Source organism: Choloepus didactylus, chromosome 9 (genome assembly GCF_015220235.1).
Source record: "Choloepus didactylus isolate mChoDid1 chromosome 9, mChoDid1.pri, whole genome shotgun sequence".
Taxonomy (NCBI): Eukaryota; Metazoa; Chordata; class Mammalia; order Pilosa; family Megalonychidae; genus Choloepus; species Choloepus didactylus.
The window spans coordinates 24,030,007-24,050,154 of NC_051315.1; the positions used below are offsets into that span (position 1 = coordinate 24,030,007).

Genomic DNA, 20,148 nt, shown 5'->3' on the forward strand with positions numbered 1-20,148 from the left:
AAAACCTTAAAGAATTCCTGGATCCCTATCTGAGACTCTATAAAAGTTTCACTCACTAAGTGTATTCGTCAGAAACTTAAATCCTTCAGAGAGCTCCTATGCCAGCTAAGTCCCAAAACCAAGAGGTAATAGCCTCTTCAAAAACATCAACTAGATATTTCCTTTGCTCATAAAATTGACACACCTTTTCAACATGATCAGGTTAGGATGGTCACTGTCTAGACATCCCTGAAGATCAGGAAAGTGATTAAACTAGAGGAAGGGGTAGCAACAGATAAGATGGAATTTAACAGAAGATTATGAATACTGTATCTTTGTATAATTTTCTTTTTCTTAGTTGCTGGAGTATTAGAAGAGTTAGAAGGAAAGAACTGAAATGGTGGAACTATAACCCATAGCACCCTTTGAAATTTGTTTTACAGCTACTTGTTAAACTGTAATTTGAAAGCTACACCTTTTGTATATACGTTATATTTCATAATAAGGAAATAACTGAAACTGTGGAACTGTAACCTATAATATTCTTTGAAATTTGTTCTCTGCTTGTTAAATTGCATTTAGAAAGTTATCAATTTTATGTAAATATGTTATACTCTACAACAAAAAAAAAATCATAAAAAAATTAACTCAAAGTGGCTCAAAGACCTCAATACAAGAGACAGTACCATAAACTTTTAAAAGATAATATAGGGAAACATCTTCAAGATCTAGTAATGGGGGGTAGCTTCTTAGACCTTACACCAAAGCACAAGCAATGAAAGAAAAAATAGATAAATGGGAATGCCTTGAAATTAAAAGCTTCTGTGCCTCAAAGCACTTTGTGATATAGGTGAAGAGGTAGCCAGTTCAGTGGGAGAAAATATTTGGAAACCATATATCTGATAAGAGACTGATATCCTGCATATATATAAAAAAATCCTACAACTCAACAAGGAACAAACAACCCAATTATAAAATGGGCAAAAGATATAAACAGACATTTTTCCTAAAAGGAAATACAAATGACTAAAAAGCACATGAAAAGATGTTCATCTTCACTAGCTATTAGGGATATGCAAATCAAAACCAGAATGAGATATCATCTCACACCAATAAGAATGGCTGCCATTAAACAAACAGGAAACTAAAAATGTTGGAGAGGATGTGGAGAAATTGGAACTTTTATTCATTGCTGGTGGGAATGTATAATGGTATAGCTGCTGTGGAAGACAGTTTGGCGATTCCTCAGAAAACTAGGTATAGAGTTACCCTACAATGTGGCAATTCCACTTCTCGGTATATACTCAGAGGATCTGAAAGCAGTGACACAAACAGACATTTGCACACTGATGTTCACAGCAGCACTGTTCACAATTGCCAAGAGATGGAAACAATCCAAGAGTCTGTCAATAGATGAGTGCATAAACAAAATATGATATATACATACACTGGAATACTACTATGTAGCAGTGAGAAGGAACTAGGCCCTAAAACATGACAACATGGATGAACCTTGAAGACATAATGCCCAGTGAAATAAGTAAGACACAAAAGGAGAGATATTGTATGTTATCACTGATATGAATTCCCTGAACAATGTAAAATCAGTAACTTATAATGTAAAATATAGAGGACCTAGAGATAGACAGAAGCTAGTGAAGGGGGAATGAGTACCTACTATTTACAGACCCATTAATGAGAGTGAACTTAAAGGTATGGGAATGGACAGGGGTGATGACTGTTCGTTAACGGGATTATAGGTATCAGTGCCACATTGAAGGCGAGCATGATTGAAAGGGGTTGATTAAGGGCATGCATTCCACAGATTAACATTACAAATATAAATAAGTGCTTGTATGATCTACTTCTAAGATGTGACACTGGTACAAAGAGTTAACAACAGATGGTACCTATTGCATATTATAGATCATAATAGGAATACCTTACCAGTACCACACAAATACTAGGGGTAAATAATTAGGGGCTGATAAGAGCTTTGGGGTGTTTTGTGTTATGATACATGTTTAAAATTGAGAGTGCTAATGATTATACAACTAAGTAAAGATAATATGAGACACTGATTGTTTACCGTGGACAGAATATATGCTATGTGAAATCAGGAACCCCCTATTTAATAAGTAAGGCCCTTGATCTTGAGGCTTGCTCTTGTGAAACTTGTAAAAGGGAAGCTACGCCTACCTATAATAATACCTAAGAGGCACCTCCAGAGAACCTCTTTTGTTTCTCAGATGTGACCCTTCTCTCTCTAAGCCCAACTCTGCAAATAAATTCATTACTCTCTCCCCTATGTGGGACATGACTCCCAAGGGAATGAGTCTCCCTGGTGACATGGGACACGACTCCCAGGAATGAGCTTGGCCCTGGCACCGAGGGATTAAAAATGCCTCTTGACCCAAAAGGGGAAAAGAAAGGTAACAAAATAAGGTTACAGTGGCTAAGAGATTTCAAATAGAGTTGAATGGCCACAGTATGCCAAGCCCTAATCAACAGTGAGATATATGTATAAAATGCTGGAATTTTAAAATAATGGCCTATATTAATTCTGTAATAATAAAAAATGCTTTAAAAATATTTTAAAAAATAAAATTAAATAAAAATAAAATAAAACACAATATAAGAAACACTGTAACATGGAAGACATTAAATTCCATGGAAGCAATTAATTCTGCTTAGAAGATAGAAGGCGGATTCTGTTAGTAATTCCACAAATTACTATGTGATCTCGGGCAAGTCACTTTGTCTATCTGTACTTCAGTCTCCTCATTTATAAAGTAGAATAGCAGTACCTGTTCTGCCTACTTCAAAATTTTGTGGGGATGATCAAATGTCAAAAAAATGTGTGAACAATATGAAGTTATAAACTAATAAAAAGTGCTTTCTTCTCTGTTGTTAATACTAAATTCTTAGCTCAGCACTGTCCATTTTAACTTTCAGCAATGATGGAAACATTCACTTAATTGTGATGTCTAATATGGGAGCTAATAGCCATATGCGGCCAATAAGCACCTGAAATACAGCTAGCATAACTGGTGAATTTTAAATTTTATTTAATCTTAATTAATTAAAATTGAAATAGTTATTTGTGACTAGTAGCAATTTTATTGGACAGTCCAGTATTAGCCTTATCTCTCTTTTACCTTTCTCTCATCTAAATAATTGCAAGTAGAAGAATATTAATAAACAAGAAACTTCTCAAAAACACTTTTCACTTAAAATAATTAAACTCTTGAGAGATGCTAGAAAAGTACCTTAAACTCTTAGCTATCACTGAGTTTTCAAGGTCAAATAATTTTTAAGGATGGAACCTAAAACTGAATAACCATGGACTATATACTTTACAATGTTTAAGAAAGAAAATAAAGATTTTTATTTTTAATGTTTACTTTGGTCTATGAGAAATTTGCAAGACCAAAAAATTCACTGAAAGTCCTTACCAAAGGATATCAGGCATTAAGCAAATCTTACCTTTAGCTCTGCTTGTATGAACCCTTGCACGCACCCAAACAACTTCATCAACTTTTTGTACTGTCAAGTCTCTGACCCGAACCAAAACTCGATCTGCAGCAAATAAGTGAAACAATTTTGTAATTCAGAATTTACAAAAAGATATAATTATTTCAGTTTGACACCTACTTTAAGTATTTGGTATTACCTTAAATAATTCTCAATCTTTAACAAAGCCTTCTTCTCCAAAGAATTCCATATGCAATTCACCTCAAGTTTTGTGAATTGTAGATCTAAAAAATTTACTCAATTCTCTACCATCATCACTGCCACTACCCCAAACCCAGATCCTAATATCTGTCGCATAAACTATAGCAATAGCCTCCTGACTGGCCATTGGTCCTCATTTAATTCAGTCTCTATACTGCTGAAAACACTTCAGTAACTTCTAAGGTCAAACACAGCCTGTCCTCACCTGCCTATGCCTGAAGTGGACTTGGTATTTTTGTCTTCATGCCCACAATTTGTAAGTCAGCAGGCCACAGGGGAGGGATGTCTGCCAGGCCTGGACAATCACAGTACCCTACTTCCCACAACAGTTACTGATCCAGGAAGATTGTGTTACTAAAACTGGGCTAATCAAAGTCCTTCACTAGGAATGAAATGCCTTCTCCCCTGGGGACACCAAACTGAGTGGTACAGGCCCAGAGTTGCACCCCCATCTTTCTCACATGAGTTTGCCGGGAGAATGAAAACAATATGCTAAAGGAAACAGGGCCAAGAGGTGGTGACACAGAGTCCTGAAGGTTATTCCTCAGCCCCAACATGCTTGATGCCATCTCACATTTTGCCTCCTAGTCATATAAGGCAATAAATTCTCATTTTGGCTGCAAATGAGCCCCGACTATTATTCTCCCCAATACTTCCAACAAAGCACTACAATCTATCTGGAGCCCTCAAAACAGGAACACTGTGACAAAACAACTATTACATGAAGATAGCAATACAAGGCAAGACCCAGAAATCATTATTTTTCTAAATATGAAAACAACGTGAAAAGTAAGAGAAAAATTTATTTAAGTATTAATTTAAAATACAATAAGACATGACATCACAATATCTAGAATAATAAAAGATCCCTGTTCTCAAGGGTTATGCTGCCTAACCCTATCAATAGCATATCAATGAAACGTAACTAAATACCAAAAATACCTTTTTTGGGTGGGGGGAGGTATTATAATGAAATCTAATTTTACCTTAAATAATTATTTAAATATAAAATATTATATTTTACCTGCTTTATCTAAATGTATTTGTAATTTGTCTCTTGAAAGAAAGACATACCTTAGAGAAAATACAATTTACAGGAAAATACCATGGTTCCCTTTCCAAAAGCAGAGAATGAATTTGAAATGTTAATGCCACTGGGCATCATGAGAAATATTCTTCAAAACACTGCCAAAGACCTCCTTATGAGTTAAACCAATTTCCAAGTCTGCTGTGTAAACCCCAGCAAAACAAAGTGTGAACAAGAAAAGAAAAAGTAACGTAAGATTTTAATAGGTAGATACGAAAATGCCAAGGTTGGAAAACAAACAAACAAAGCAACCAAAACCAGGACAGCATAAATCTGAAAGAGTAGAATTATAAATAATGTGATAATACGGGTAATTTTAAAGCACTTAGGAAAAAAAAAGGTTAACACTCCTTTTTTCTTGGGGCATTCTAACTAATTAGTATAGGAGTTTCAACCTTCAGCACATCCCAGCATAACTGAGGGGTTAATGCCACATCCACCAATGAGTGGCTGAGATGATGACTAATTGTGGTGGGGTTCTAGTTTGAAACACTACGTACTCCACACTTTTAAGAGTCACTGGCATTAGAGGGAAGGAATTTGGAGAAAGATGGAAAAAGAAGCTTTATATGGAACAAAGTGTTAGGATTTTAGCAGAGGTAAAAACCAAAGGCAAAATTTCACTATATTACTGTACTCAGATTAAATACATAGTTATCTTTCCTTAGGATGGAGGGAATTTGTAAGTGGAAGAACACAGTAATCTGTGGATTTGCTTGCAATTATGTCAACAGTTTATTTGGGCCCATGTAAGAGATTCGAACTCCTGTAAGTTTGTTTTAGAACTCAGGGAAGTCCAGTTCAATCAGACCCTGATGCTGAAAACAAAGTCTCAAATGATCCTTCCTGCTTACCCTGGCAGGGAAATGTCATCGCTTTACTACACTACTCATAGCCCATTTTTTTTTTTTTCGGATTTTTTTTTTTTAATCTTCATTTTATTGAGATATATTCACATACCACGCAGTCATACAAAACAAATCATACATTCAATTGTTCACAGTACCATTACATAGTTGTACATTCATCACCTAAATCAATCCCTGACACCATCAATAGCACACACCCAAAAATAACAATAATAATAATTAAAGTGAAAAAGAGCAATTGAAGTAAAAAAGAACACTGGGTACCTTTGTCTGTTTGTTTGTTTCCTTCCCCTATTTTTCTACTCATCCATCCATAAACTAGACAAAGTGGAGTGTGGTCCTTATGGCTTTCCCAATCCCACTGTCACCCCTCATAAGCTACATTTTTATACAATTGTCTTCGAGATTCATGGGTTCTGGGTTGTAGTTTGATAGTTTCAGGTATCCACCACCAGCTACCCCAATTCTTTAGAACCTAAAAAGGGTTGTCTAAAGTGTGCGTAAGAGTGCCCACCAGAGTGACCTCTCAGCTCCTTTTGGAATCTCTCTGCCCCTGAAGCTTATTTCATTTCCTTTCACATCCCCCTTTTGGTCAAGATGTTCTCCGTCCCACGATGCCAGGTCTACATTCCTCCCCGGGAGTCATATTCCACGTTGCCAGGGAGATTCACTCCCCTGGGTGTCTGATCCCACATAGTGGGGAGGGCAGTGATTTCACCTTTCAAGTTGTCATAGCCCATTTTATACGCCAGTATTTTAACTTCACTCTCTTCATCTTTTGGAAAAGGTTTATTTTGAGCAAATTACTTTGGTCTTAAAGTTGGGAAGGAAAAGTTATTTTGTGATCAGGCTGTAAATCAAATTTGAAATGAAAATAAAATTGACCTGGAGGTGTATTATTTCCAAAGCATAAAGTTCACAGGCAGGCCTCTAAATCAGAAGCACTTAGTACTTCCAATAGGCCAGAATTTAAAGATCTGTCATTGTACCAAAGACTGAAAGACATAATTTGGGGTGCCCCAAAAGAAAAAAAATTGTTAAATAGTTGAGTAAGATAAATTTGTTGAAGTTACATATGTAGAATAGAAATAAAGGAGGGTAATGTTTACAAATAGAAAACCTGTAGGTCCTGGAAAAAACAATTAGCATGCAACAAGTCTATTTCAATGAATTATTATAAAGTTTTAAAAATGTATTAATAAAATGGGAGCTGTAATAAGAAAAGGTAGTCTGGTATCTAAGAACAATTAGTTCCATTCCCAGACACTTAGACTTAAGAATAAACAAAATGAGGGGACCTCTACAACCTAAAATACAGTCACTGCCAAAGGAGCCAGAGATGATAGAAAGATCATGGGCTCTGAGGTCAGTTGCTGCAGGCCCAATTCCGAGTCCAATTTTGGCCATGTGCAGCCAATTACTGAGCATGTCTCAACTTCGATTCCATCTAGTTTTCAAAGACGTTGTCATGATTCAATAAGAAAGTGAATGTTTGGAAGAGCCTAGCAGTGTTGCACTTTAATAAATAGCCAAAACAATCAGAGAAGTCAAAAAGGATATGGTTTCATTAAAGCAGGCAAAAAGGAAGCACATGATGATGCCAGTAATTATCAGCCACTCTTCTTTTATCCCCTCAACTAGAGTTAAATCTTTTGCTTACCTAATTACTTAGGAATATTGTTTTTAAAGTTTACCATTTAAAATATACCATTTAATCTACAGTATTTATTTAACATACTTTCTTCTTTTTCTAGCCTAGGGATCCTAAACTGACAATGTTTAGAGAAATGCTGGTATTACTCAGGGTTATAGCATCTACGATTATAAGCGTGATTTAAGCTTTTCAGAGTTAAGCAAGGAATCAAACCTACTTTACAACTTTATGTAGAACTTTTCTGGAATTATATAGGGAAAAAAAGCTTAATTTATTATGACATAGCTACTAACCTGGTTTTTCTTGTGATTGTATCATTGAAGATACTCCATATCTTTCTTTAGCATAATCCTACAAAAAAATTTTTTTGCATTATCACTTTCTATTTAAACACTAAAAGCACAGTATGCACATAAATACAAAAATCAGAGTATAAGGTGAATTTGTTTTAACTTTCAGATCATTTCTTAAATTCAGAGGATCAGTAATTTCACACTGTGAAAATCGGTCACATAGCATTTATTTATGCACTCTGTAGAGAAAAAGTGCCCACATTTTCTGGTTTGTTAGTTTGTTATGAAGATCACCCTCAGATAAAATCTACACACATGTACAAAACGTTTTAACTACCTTCTTCAAAATCTGGGATTAAACTAACTCAAAGCAAGGATATAAATTTCCTCTGTGAAGGGAGAAGGATGAAGTACCACAATTTTATTAACTTCCTATTTCAGGAAGAGATAAGAGAATGAACTTTTTGGGTACCCTTTCTGAGCATCAGCTGTCCATAGTTTTTAGAAATCAGAAATGCAAGATGTAAGTTAACTGTAATTTTGTAAAACATCATCAAAAAATTTACCAGCTTCCAGTTTCTAAAAACTGGCTTCTGCATATTAGGTTACAAGCTGTTCCATATTGACAGCATATAAAATTCCTTGTTATGGATGTTAAAGTTAGGAATAGGAAACAGGAGACCTGGGTCCAGTCTATTATGAATAAACTATACTTGTTAAGGTAAGTGACCTTTTGTCTTAATTTCATTACTTAAAAAATGATCTCTTAAGATCTCTCTCGGTATAAAATAACACAACTCTGCTACAATCTCTACCTTTTATCTAGACCTATGCTATCTCTAAGAGGGCACTTCTAGTTTACATAATTAATCAGATGAAGAATACACAAAAATAAATTTCCTTAGATTTTATAAGGTAACTAAGACCTGCATAAAAAATTAGTTTCTGTTCTTTTACAGCTACCTGCTGGAATCCTCTCCTTTACATATTAAGAATACTGGATTTTGTATTTCACCAAATAGACCTCATGGTGCTGACTGAAGAAGTCATTTTTTTGTTTTGTTTTGATGAATATATACACACACACAACACAAACACCCCTGAAAAAGATACATAGCCCTAGTAGCGATTCAGTCACACTATGTAGCTGAGGGCCCCATAAAAAGGTTCAAGTGTATAAAGAGAAAAATAGTGTCACCCATTCGTATTAATGTTATTATTTCAGCAAACCCTATTCCATTTAGCTTTCTGTGCTAACCTATTTCGTGTGCAGCTTACCTCAAATTCGGAATTCCTCAACAGAAAAAGTAGGAGAGCGGCAGGGATTTAAGGCTCAATATTACTACAGCACACACAACTTGGATGGTTTTAAACTTCCATTTTTGAAAAGCACTCCAGGAGCACTGGGCGTTATGAATGACACTCCTGATTTTGGGTCACTTCATCTCAAATGTATTCTCTGCAACCTTCCCTACCTACTTCACTGGGTCCCTGAGTGGGAGAATGGAAGTAACAAAAACAACAGGTGTTCTTTAAAGCTGTCGTATTGAACAGGATCACCCGGCAGACCGTTCTACGAAGTAATATCACTACTTTAAAAATATTGGGACCACGACGGTTAAGTAGATACGGATATTTAAAATTTTCCAAAGGGAGGGAGGACGGGTGCATTACGTGAAGGACGCGCCGGAGGTTAGGTGTGACCCCGCCGCTCCTACTTCCGGGTCAGTTTGTGCTTCGCTACCACCCCACTCTAGGGACAAACTTCCTGGAGGCCAGAATGCCCAGGCCCAAGAGTCCCTTTTGGAAATGCGAACCAGAGTGGATTTGGCCAAGGTCCTCAAGCCAGACCCTGGAGGCCCCGTGGAGTCTCTGGGCGCCTAGAGCCCAGGCCCGCTGCCTACGGGCAAAGTGTCGATAGGGACCTCAAAGACAGGGCCGCTCACCCTACACCCTCCCTAGGGTCTGTCCTCGCGGGACGGGGGGAAGAAGGAAACCCACTTCCGCCGCGTCCATGATCTCCCGCGGCTTCTCCTGACTCTTGCGGCTGGCGCTGGCGCTGGGCATCTGGACAGCAGAACGTGGTAGCGGTCACCACCCTCCCTCGCAGAGTTCCGAAAGGCAGACCAAAGGCGCTTCTCCCTCCCGCACAGTCTCCGCCCTCCCAGCACTCGGTCTCAACACACGCGCTAACACTCCGCGCGGAGGGTCGGCTCCAAGAAGATCGCGATACCCGCAGCTGTCTCGAGATTCCAGGGCGCGGTAAGACGTGCGGCCACGCGCTGCCGACTCCTCCTCCTCCTGCCTGGCTCCTCCTCCTCTTGCCCCGCCTCTAGGAGTTTTCCCCGAGTTGGAGGGAATCCCTAGGAATTCACTACGATCTCGCGAGGTTGGCTCTGAGGGACGGAATTCCACGGTAAAGGGTAGTGCATACCGTGGCGTTCTGGGTCACGGGGTTGGATTCCGTATCCCTTCAGCCTTATTTCACCTACGGCTTCTGTTTTGCCCTATTTCCATTTCTCCCAAACCCTTCCAGCTTTAATCGTAGTCTATTCAGTAAAACACCCAAGCTCGGGCATTGGCTTTTCCTCCTTTGGACTTTCCGGCATTCACTCTTTCCGGCAGCGGTATCACTGCTGGCGTCTTCGCAAACCGCTCCTCGGTGGGTTGGAATGTGGAGTACTGGGCTTGGGGTAGGTCGCTTGCCAAGGCGAGATGAAATACCGGTACCCAAGTAAGAAATAAGGTCCAAAAAAATGGCAAAAACAAACAAACAAAAACCCCACACCTTTGCGCCGAGTGTCTGGACCTGTTGCATTTGTAGAGGCAGTACATATCGTTGGTTGTTCAGTGTATAGATCTCCCTAACTTCGGCTTTTTTTTTTTTTGGCGGGGGGGGGGGGTCATTCATGAGCCTTTTACCACAATTGAAAGTAATTTGGGGGCTTGGTGAATGCTTCTTCCCATGAAGGACTATCTTAGTACTGTCTTAGCCTGGCCCAAAGGGGTTTTAATCAATTGTTAAAAGAGGACGGGTAGGCCCAACACACATTAAAATCCTTTGGAAATTCCCTCAGTCAGGTCCTGGGATACAATAGTTCGAAAACAGATGTGGTCTCTGCCCTCGTGGAGCTTACTATCTATTTGTGAGTATGGTAAGTGCTATGAAGGAGAAGTATCTTGTGCTATGAAAATGTTTCTTTGGGGCCATTCACCTCAGGCTTCCCTGAGGAAGTGGTATTTCAGCTAAAATCTAAAGCAGGAGTAGGCATCAGCCAGGTGAAGAGGAGCAGAAAGAATATTCAAGGAAGAAGGTTCAGGGAGGGAAAGATCAAGGCTCAGTTTTGAATGTAGCGCGTATGAGAAGCCTTTCACACGTTTGAAGGATATCACTGTCCAAGTAACCGCTGGCCATGTGCAGTCTGGATCTCAGAAGAGAGGTCTGGGCTACAGATAAAGATGAGTGAAACAACCGCAGGTAGATGGTAACTGAAGCCCTGGGCAAGCCTGAGCTTGCCTAAAAAAGAGGGAATAAGATGAGAAGTGAAGGTCTCGGATGAGGCTTCAAGGAACACCAATACTTAAGAGGTCAGGTAGAGAAGCAAAGAGGATTAACTTGAAAAAGTGGCGTAAGAAGCAGATAGGGAGGTACCCGAAAAACCAAAAGCATTTCTTTGTCACAAGCCAGGAAGTAAATGTTTCAAGAAAAGAGTGTTTACATTATCAGCTATTGCTTAGACCTCAAGTAAAGTGATGACTGAAAAATGTCTGTTGAATTTAGCACCATAGAGATCACTGATATACATAGTAAGCACTCTTTATGGTAAAATGACGGGGTCAGAATGGGCTGAGAAGTGAGTCAAGAAATGATAGTTACAATGATAATAGCAAACCCTTATGTGAGAATGAAATTAAGTTTAGCTTTCACACAGAATAGGTGTGCCTTGCAGGGTGGGGCAGTTAAGAAATTGGTAGAAGGTTAAAAAGACAAACTGTAATCCACAGTCAGTCCCCCTGCTTATCCGCCCACTATCTACTATCCTTGCAAGGTGGAGACTCAGGGTAGAGATTCCCAAAATAGCCTCATAACTTGTTACCAGACTAGCCCAGACTGGCTCTAAAGAGGCCTGGGCATAACCATTATAGTCAGGGGTGGAGATTTGTTCCAACTGTTCCTAATGTTGCAAATTTGCGCAGGAAAGGTATTTCAAATGTTTCCAATTTGGGTGGGCTGCCTGTTTCAAATTTGCTGGGCTAGTTAGGCTTGTCAAATAGAATGTAACCTCTGGAGTATCCAGCCAATGGAGAAACAGGGGAGGGACTTGTGGTTAGGTGTAGGGAATAAATACTGCTGGTTCTATTGTTCTGCGCACCAACCCCCACATTTTGTTTGGGCGCCCGTTCTTGCAAGATCGTGAATAAATTCTTTTCTTCTCCACAATCGGGTGAGTGTTTATTCCTTTTAGGAATAGTGCTTGTTTCTCACACTTATATAGCACTTACTCTGTGTCATTGTCAGGGCTTTACATATAATGACTCATTTAATTCTCATAATGCCACTACAAGGGAGATGTTATTATAATCCTTTTATATATGGGGAAATTGAGACATAGAGAGGTTAAATAACTTGCTGGTGGTCTCAGGGCTATTAAATGATATATTTCAATTCAGATAGTATGGTGCCAGAATCCATGTTCTTAACCACTGTACTACACTGCCTTTCTTGTCTTACAGAGACGGAAGGTAGCATGTGAGGTGAAGGAAAGATATAGTTGGTAGCTAACAGGGAATGAGTGAACTGAAGATTTTTTTTCAGGGAGAGAACACTTGAGTGCATTTAAAAGATAATGAGGATGTGTTCAGAAGACAGAGCAATAGCTGATGAATGATAGAGAGGGAGGGAAAGAAAGAAATGGTGGTGTGACAGGATGTTAAAGTTGGTGGATGGGGGAGGGAGGTCAGGGTATGCTGGAGTTCTGTGTATGGGTTTTATATTGTTTTTCCAACTGTTCCTGTAAGTTTGAATTTATTTCAAAATAAAATTAAAAAAAAAAAGATAATGAGGAAGATTCATGCAGAAGATGATGAACATATGAGACAGAGAAGGGTTCAGAGATGGTATTAAATTTTTTATAAGAGTGAGATAGAATTCAAAGCATGGAAGTGGGATAAGGGGGCTCTAATAGAAATTCCACAGCTACAATTGAGGCTACAATGTGATTGAATTTGCATTAGTGCACTGTCAACCTCCTGGATCTGACTCTTGTAGGAGCCAGACTGGTGAAAATAGGGATGTATTGGAGATGATCATCCATTATGTCTTTAAGGGTGGCATGAATCTCTACCGTTTCCCCTTGGGATGTGACATTGTTAGTGATTTACTGTCTTAGTTTGGAGTGGGGAAACAATTGTAGAGACTTCTAGTTAGTTTTAGAAGCCCGATAGCCTTATCCCACAGACCAAGAAACTCCATGGGAGCAGCCCTGCCATGTTGCCCTAGCCACCTTGCACATATCCAAATAGGCCACACAGGTAAAGCTTGAACTGCAGCTAATCTGAGTCTTGGAAGAATGCATTGTGATCTTCCTGGAACGTGAGAGGATGGGAGGCATCTCCCTGTCTCTCCTGGGAGGCTGTCAAGGGATGGTTTCTCATTACCTCCAGATTCTGAGGAGGTGTGAGACTTTGTGCCCTGCCCCACTCAGAGTGGAGCTGGAGAATATAAAACTGCTGAGCTGGGGTCTAGAATTGGCTCCTCAGCAACTGGTGTCCCACAACTCGTGCTGCTGTCATCTGTCCCTACCGGCACTCCTTTTTTTAAAGCATAACTTTTTGAAAAACTTATTTTGAAATATTTTCAAATTTACAGGTCTCTTGAAAACATAATACAGGCATACCTCATTTTATTGTGATTTACTTCATTGTGCTACACAGATACTGTTTTTTTTTTTTACAAATTGAAGGTTTGTGGCAACCCTGAGTCAAGCAAGTCTATTGGCGCCATTTTTCCAACAGCATGTGCTCACTTTGTGTCTCTTTCACATTTTAATTAAGGTATGTACATTTTTTTTAGACATAATGCTATTGCACACTTATTAGACTGTGTATAGTATAAACATAACTTTAATATGCACTGGGAAACCAAAAAATTCATGTGACTTGGCTTTATTGCAAAATTCACTTCATTGCAGTGTCTGGACCAAACCCATATCTCCAAGGTATGCTTGTACAAAAATAATATGGATAACTCCAATAAACCCTTTACCCAAATATCCAGGTTTACCAACTTTTAACATTTTGCATATTAATTGTATCATTCTTTCTATCAACCAATTATTTTCTATACCTTAGAGAGTAGGTTGCATACATCATGTTCCTTTACCATTTAATACTTCCATGATTATTTCTTAAGAACAAGATATTCACTTACATAATCACATTAAGTATAATCATCAAGTTCAAGAAATTTGACATTGATGTAGGACATACAGTCTATATCCCAATTTTTCCAATTGTCCCCACAATGTCCTTTTGGGCATTTTCTCCTCCATTATCAGATCTAGTCCAGGATCATGTACTATATTTAATTTTCATTGTCTCTTTAGTCTCTCTCTTTCTCTTTTTAAATAATAGTGGTTACATATATTCAACATAAACTTTCCAATAGCAACCAGTCTCAAGCATATGGTTCAGTGGCAATAATCACATTCACAATGTTGTGCTACCATCACCACCACCCATTACCAAAACTATTCCATTCTGCCTGCCCTCTTTATTCATTAACTCTCCGTCTTCTCTCCTTCTCCCCAGCCCCCTGCCCATGCCTGCTATCCAGCGAACTACTTTCTGTCTCTATTAATTTGCAATATTCTAGTTATTTCATGTAAGTTGAATCATATAATATCTGTCCTTTCATGTCTGGCTTATTTCACTCAACATGATGTCTTTAAGATTCATCTATTTGTAGCATGTATCAGAATTTCATTCCTCTTTTAAAGCTGAATAATATTCCATTGCTTCTCTATATTGCATTCTGTTTGTCCATTGATCTGTTCATGGACACTTGGGTTGCTTTTACCTTTTGGTTATTATGAACAATATTGCTGTGAAATTGCTGTACAAATATCTGTTCAAATACCCACTTTCAATTTCTTTGGAGTATCTACCTAGAAGTGTGATTGATTGTTGGGTCATATGGCGACTCAATGTTTAACTTTTTGAAGAACCATCAAACTGTTGTCTACAGTGCTGCACAATTTTTCATTCCCACCAGCAATGAAGTGTTCTTGTTTCTCTGCATCTTAGTCAGCACTTGTTATTTTCTAATTTTTTTTAGCAGTAGCCATTCTAGTAGGTGTGAAGTGGTAACTCATTGTGGTTTTGTTTTGCATTTCCCTAATGGCTAATGATGTTGAGTATCATTTCATGTGCTTATTGACCATTTGTGTATCTTCTTTGAGAGATGTCTCTAAAAGTTCTTTGCCCATTTTAAAAATCAGGTTATTTGCCTTTTTGTTGTTGAGTTAGAGGAGTTCTTTCTATATTCTGGATATTAAACCTTATCAGATATGTGGTTTCCAAATCCTTTCTCCCATTCTATAGGTTGTCATTTCACTTTTTTGAGAATGTACTTTTCGCAAAAGTTTTTAATTTTGATGATGTCCCATTTATCTGTTTTTTCTTTTGTTGCTTGTGCTTTTGGTGTGAAGTCTAAGAAATCATTGCCTAATACAAGATCCTGAAGATATTACCCTATGTTTTCTTATAAGAGTTTTATGATATTAGCTTTTGTGTTTAAGTCTTTGATCCATTTTGAGTTCATTTTTGCATTTGGTGAGAGGTAAGGATCTACTTTCATACTTTTGCAAGTTTGCCCAGCACCGTTTGTTAAAGAAACTATTTATTCTCCATTGAATGGACAAACAACCCAATTAAAAATGGGCCAAAGGGGACTACCAGCTTGGTGGGCTGAGCCCTCAATCCTGGAGCTTGCCCTTGTGAAGCTTGTTTCTGCAAAGGAGAAGCTAAGCCTACTCATCATTTTGCCTAAGAGTCACCCACAGAGGGCTTCTTGTTGCTCAGATGTGGCCCTTCTCTCTAAGCCAACTTGGCAGGTAAACTCACTGCTCTCCCCCTCTATGTGGCACGTGACTCCCAGGCGTATAAATCTCCCTGGCAATGTGGAATGTGACTCCTGGGTATGAGCCTGGACCCTGCATCAGTGATTGAGAAAGACTTCTGGACCAAAAAGGGGAAGAGAATTGAAACAGAATAAAGTTCCAGTGGCTGAGAGATTTCAAATGGAGTTGAGAGGTCATTCTGGAGATAACTCTTACACATTATATAGATATCCCTTTTTAGTTTTCAGTTTATTTGAATAGTTAGAAGGAAATATCTGAAACTGTTGAACTGTAATCCAGTATCCTTGATTCTTGAAGGTGATCGTATAAATATATAGCTTATATGGTGTGATCATATGATTGTGAAAACCTTATGGCTCACACTCCCTTTTCCCAGTGTATGAAGAAATGAGTAGAAAAATGGGGATTAAAAAGTAAATGAAGAATATGGAGGAAGGGTTATGGGACATTTTGGGTGTTCTTTTTACTTTTATTTTTATTCTTATTTTTATGTTTCGGAGTAATGACAATGTTAAAAAACTGACTGTGGTGATGAATGTACAACTATATGATGATACTGTGAACAGGTGTGTTATACTTTGGATGATTATATGGTGTTCTAGTTTGCTCATGCTGCCGGAATGCAAAACACCAGAAATGGATTGGCTTTTATAAATGGGGGTTTATTTGGTTACACAGTTACAGTCTTAAGGCCATAAAGTGTCCAAGGTAACATATCAACAATCGGGTACCTTCAATGAAGGATGGCCAATGGTGTCCAGAAAACCTCTGTTAGCTGGGAAAGCATGTGGCTGGTGTCTGCTCCAGAGTTCTGGTTTCAAAATGGCTTTCTCCCAGGACGTTCCTCTCTAGGCTTCAGCTTCTCTCCAAAATGTCACTCTCAGTTGCTCTTGGGGCATTTGTCCTCTCTTAGCTTCTCCAGAGCAAAAGTCTGATTTCAAAGGCCATCTCCAAAATGTCTCTGTAAAGTGCAGTTCCTCTCTCAGTTCCTGTGCATTCTTCAAAGTGTTCCTCTTGGCTGTAGCAGGCTCGCTCCTTCTGTCTGAGCTTATATAGTGCTCTAGTAAACTGATCAAGGCCCATGCTGAATGGGCGGGGCCACACCTCCATGGAAACTGTCCAGTCAGAGTCATCATCCACAGTTGGGTGGGTTGCATCTCCATGGAAACACTCAAAGAATTACAATCTAATCAACACTGATACGTCTGCCCACACAAGATTACATCAAAGATAATGGCGTTTTAGGGGACATAATACATTCAAACTGGCACATATGGTATGTGAATATATTTCAATTAAAAAAAAAGTAAGGTGGGCAGAAGGGGTATGGGATGCTTTGGGTGTTCTCTTTTACTTTTATTTTTATTCTTATTTTCATTTTTATTTTTTTGGAGTGATGAAAATGTTCAAAAATTGATTGTGGTGTTGAATGCACAACTATATGATGAAACTGTGAGTATATTTCAATAAATATATTTCAATAAAATTACATTAAAAATAAAAATAAATAAGAAATTTAAAAAATGGGCAAAAGAACTTAAATAGACATTTCTCCAAAGAAGATATACAAATGGTCAATAAGCACATGAAAAGACGTTCAACTTTATTAGCCATTAGGGAAATGCAAATCAAAACTTCAGTGAGAAACTAATTAGAATGACTTTTATTTAAAAAAAATGGAAAATCATCAGTGCTGGCGAGAATGCGAAGAAATAGGAACCATTGTACGTTGTTGGTAGAAATGTAAAATGGTGCAGCCCCATTGAAAGCAATTTGGCGTTTCCTCAGAAAGTTCAAGTAGAGTACAGGTTACCAGGGAATGGGGGGAATGAGAGTTTTTGTTTAATGAGTACAAAGTTTATATTTGGGGTGATGAAAAATTTTATTAATGGATACTGGTAATGGTAGCACAATACTCTGTGTGTAATTAACAGCACTGTATTATACATGTGAAAATGTTAAAATGAGAAGTTGTGTGTTTATATGTGTTACCACAATAAAAATTTTTTAGAAAAGCTTCCTGATCTTTTGTACATGTATGAAATAGCTTCTCTTATCTCTGAGCATATTAATGAGGATTTTTTTTTTTTAATTTAAGTGTTCTCTCTACACAGTCCATTTCCTACAAGTTGCTTTTATTCCTATTTGTTTTGGTCTCCATCTTCTGTGTTAGTTGGAGACCTAGCTTGGCTGTCTGGTGAATTCTTGACTGTTTACTTATGTTAACAGTAGGGCCTAAAAACCTTATTAGAAGTTCTGAGCATTTGGATGGAGTTTGTCCATTTTGAGTTTTATTGTAGGATGATTTGGGTGGGCCATTTGATGGGTAGCCTCCAGTGTTAGTATCTTGAGATCTTTCCCCTTGGATGATCAGATTGTTCAGAAAAAAAAATGTCTTCTAATTGCCTACCTAAAGAGTAAAGGTCTCACTCCCAGTGGTCTGGGAATATACAGCATTCAACATGTATTTGGTCACTTACTCCCCCCACTTTTAGAACAGTATTCACACTGTCAATTATTGTGGCAGTTTCTGAAGTCCAAAGACCCACTTTTCCATAGAAGAAATCACATCAGGGTGGAGAGGACTCTCCAGTGAGTGGAGTAGGGAGGGGTTGCAGGGATCACACTTCTCAGGTAGCTTTCCTCAAATATTCTTTATGATAACTCCCTCTCCTCACCTCCATTTCCAGATGAGTCTTTTGAAGTTTTTTGGGGCTGAGTCTTTTGAAGTTTCTTTGGTATAATTAGAATGTTTCTCAGCTTTCTTGACTGCTACCTTAGGATTCAGCTTTTCGTATATGCTAAGTAGGATACCACTGTCCGTCTGCTTTCTAGCTTCTCACATTTGGGGGATTTTATTTCCTTTCCTGTTCTTCCAGTTCCCTTGATTGTAGTTTTTGTGGGATTAGGGCCTGGAGTAAAATGAGATCTGCCATTTTAGCTCAGAAGTCACTTTTTATGTTTTATGTTATAATATCTGTGTATACAGATATTTCTAGCAGATGATTTGTAGTTACCTTAATAAACACTAATGTTTATTCATCATTTAACAAATATTTATTGAGGGCCAACTATGAGTCAGGCATTATTCTAGGCATTTGGGGTACATCAGGGAACAAAGTAGGCAAGGATCCCTGCCCTTGTGGATCTTATATTTTAGAGGGGGGATACAGACAATAAATGAAAGATCTAATAAATAAAGTGTTTTAACATGTTAGGAAATTATAGAAAAAAAAAAAAGTGAGGTAAGGGGGACAGAGAATCTGGGTTGCAGAGGGTGGGCTGGGTAGACCTCATTAAAAAAGTGACATTTGAAGATTTTGAAGAAGGTGAGGGATGTGGCCACGTGGATTTCTGGGGAAAGAGCATTCCAGGCAGAGAGAACAGCCAAAGGAAAGTCTTTAAAGTGAGAGAACAATAAGGAGGCCAACATTCTATGTAGAGTCAAGTCATGTCTTCAAGGCCTCTGAAGTACATAGGGTTCTTTGTCTCTATCATCAATGACTCTGGTTTGTCAAGCTTTTTGAATTCTTGTACTGCAAATTGATTGTGTCTCCAGCCTTGCTGTTGTGTCGTCAGCGATTACTTCCCTTATGCTTGCATGTACTTCAAATCTTAGCACCTCTATTTACCAACTGGATCAGAAAGGGTGCCTTTGGCTGCAAGGAAGAGAAACTCTGACTTAGACTGTTTTCAGTCAGTAAAGGAAGGTATTTGTGGGGACCCAGGGCCTCTGGCCCCACCCCCTCCACCATTATGAGCTGCACACAGCCACCTACTACATGACCAGGAAAGACATTAACTCTCTTAATCACTGTTAATAACCAAATCTCATCAGACCTTGTTGTAACCAAATCTCGCAAGTACCTGTTGTAACGAAATCTCAAGAGACCCTGTTGTAACCAAATCTCATGAGACCCTGCTGAAACTCCATTGTCACAAACCTTTATGAGCCCCCTACCCCCACCCCACCCCCTTGGCACTCCTCTCTCTCTTTCTGCGTGGAACGCTGACTTCACTTTCTCAACATGCCACCATGAAGAATCGTCTCCTGTTTTGTATTAAATTAAAATTTGTCTCCTAAACTCATGGGTAACTCCATGCCAGGCGTGTTCTTGTGTCTTGGGGTAATCTGGGTTGGAACAGTGTTGCTAACATATCAGAAGTTTGGAGAAAGGGAGAGTCAAAATTTGGTTAATCCAGCTATTCAACAATGTGTTGAAGGACCAAGAAGTTAATGCTTCTCTCAGCTCTGCAGGCTTCGTCCTCAGGTTGGCAGCAGGATGGCTGTGGCTAATTCAGGCATCACATCTAGTCATGACAATGTCAGGGAAAGAGAGAATCCTTAACTTCTTGTGCCTCTCTCTTAGACCCAAGAAAAATTTCCTCA

At 38.6% G+C, this 20,148-nt stretch overlaps 1 protein-coding gene and 1 long non-coding RNA gene across 4 annotated transcripts in view; one reads left to right on the forward strand and one right to left on the reverse strand.

The window, feature by feature from the left end:
* DARS1 (aspartyl-tRNA synthetase 1) overlaps positions 1–9,918 on the reverse strand; it is a 96,697-nt gene extending 86,779 nt beyond the window's left edge. The window contains exons 1-3 of one of the 3 annotated variants that reach the window (XM_037850532.1): positions 9,619–9,905; positions 7,618–7,675; positions 3,466–3,558 (exon numbers count right to left, since the gene is read on the reverse strand). In XM_037850532.1, the coding sequence (XP_037706460.1) occupies positions 3,466–3,558; positions 7,618–7,675; positions 9,619–9,684 (217 nt within the window). In that variant the 5' untranslated portion in view covers positions 9,685–9,905. Of the gene's footprint in view, positions 1–3,465; positions 3,559–7,617; positions 7,676–8,895; positions 9,543–9,618 lie in introns of those variants that run through there. The other 2 variants (XM_037850533.1, XM_037850534.1) reach the window with 2 other exon arrangements.
* Positions 9,286–20,148, forward strand: part of LOC119544940 — a 153,137-nt gene continuing 142,274 nt past the window's right edge. The window contains exon 1 of the long non-coding RNA XR_005218968.1: positions 9,286–9,879. This is a non-coding gene — a long non-coding RNA (uncharacterized LOC119544940). The remainder of the gene's footprint in view (positions 9,880–20,148) is intronic.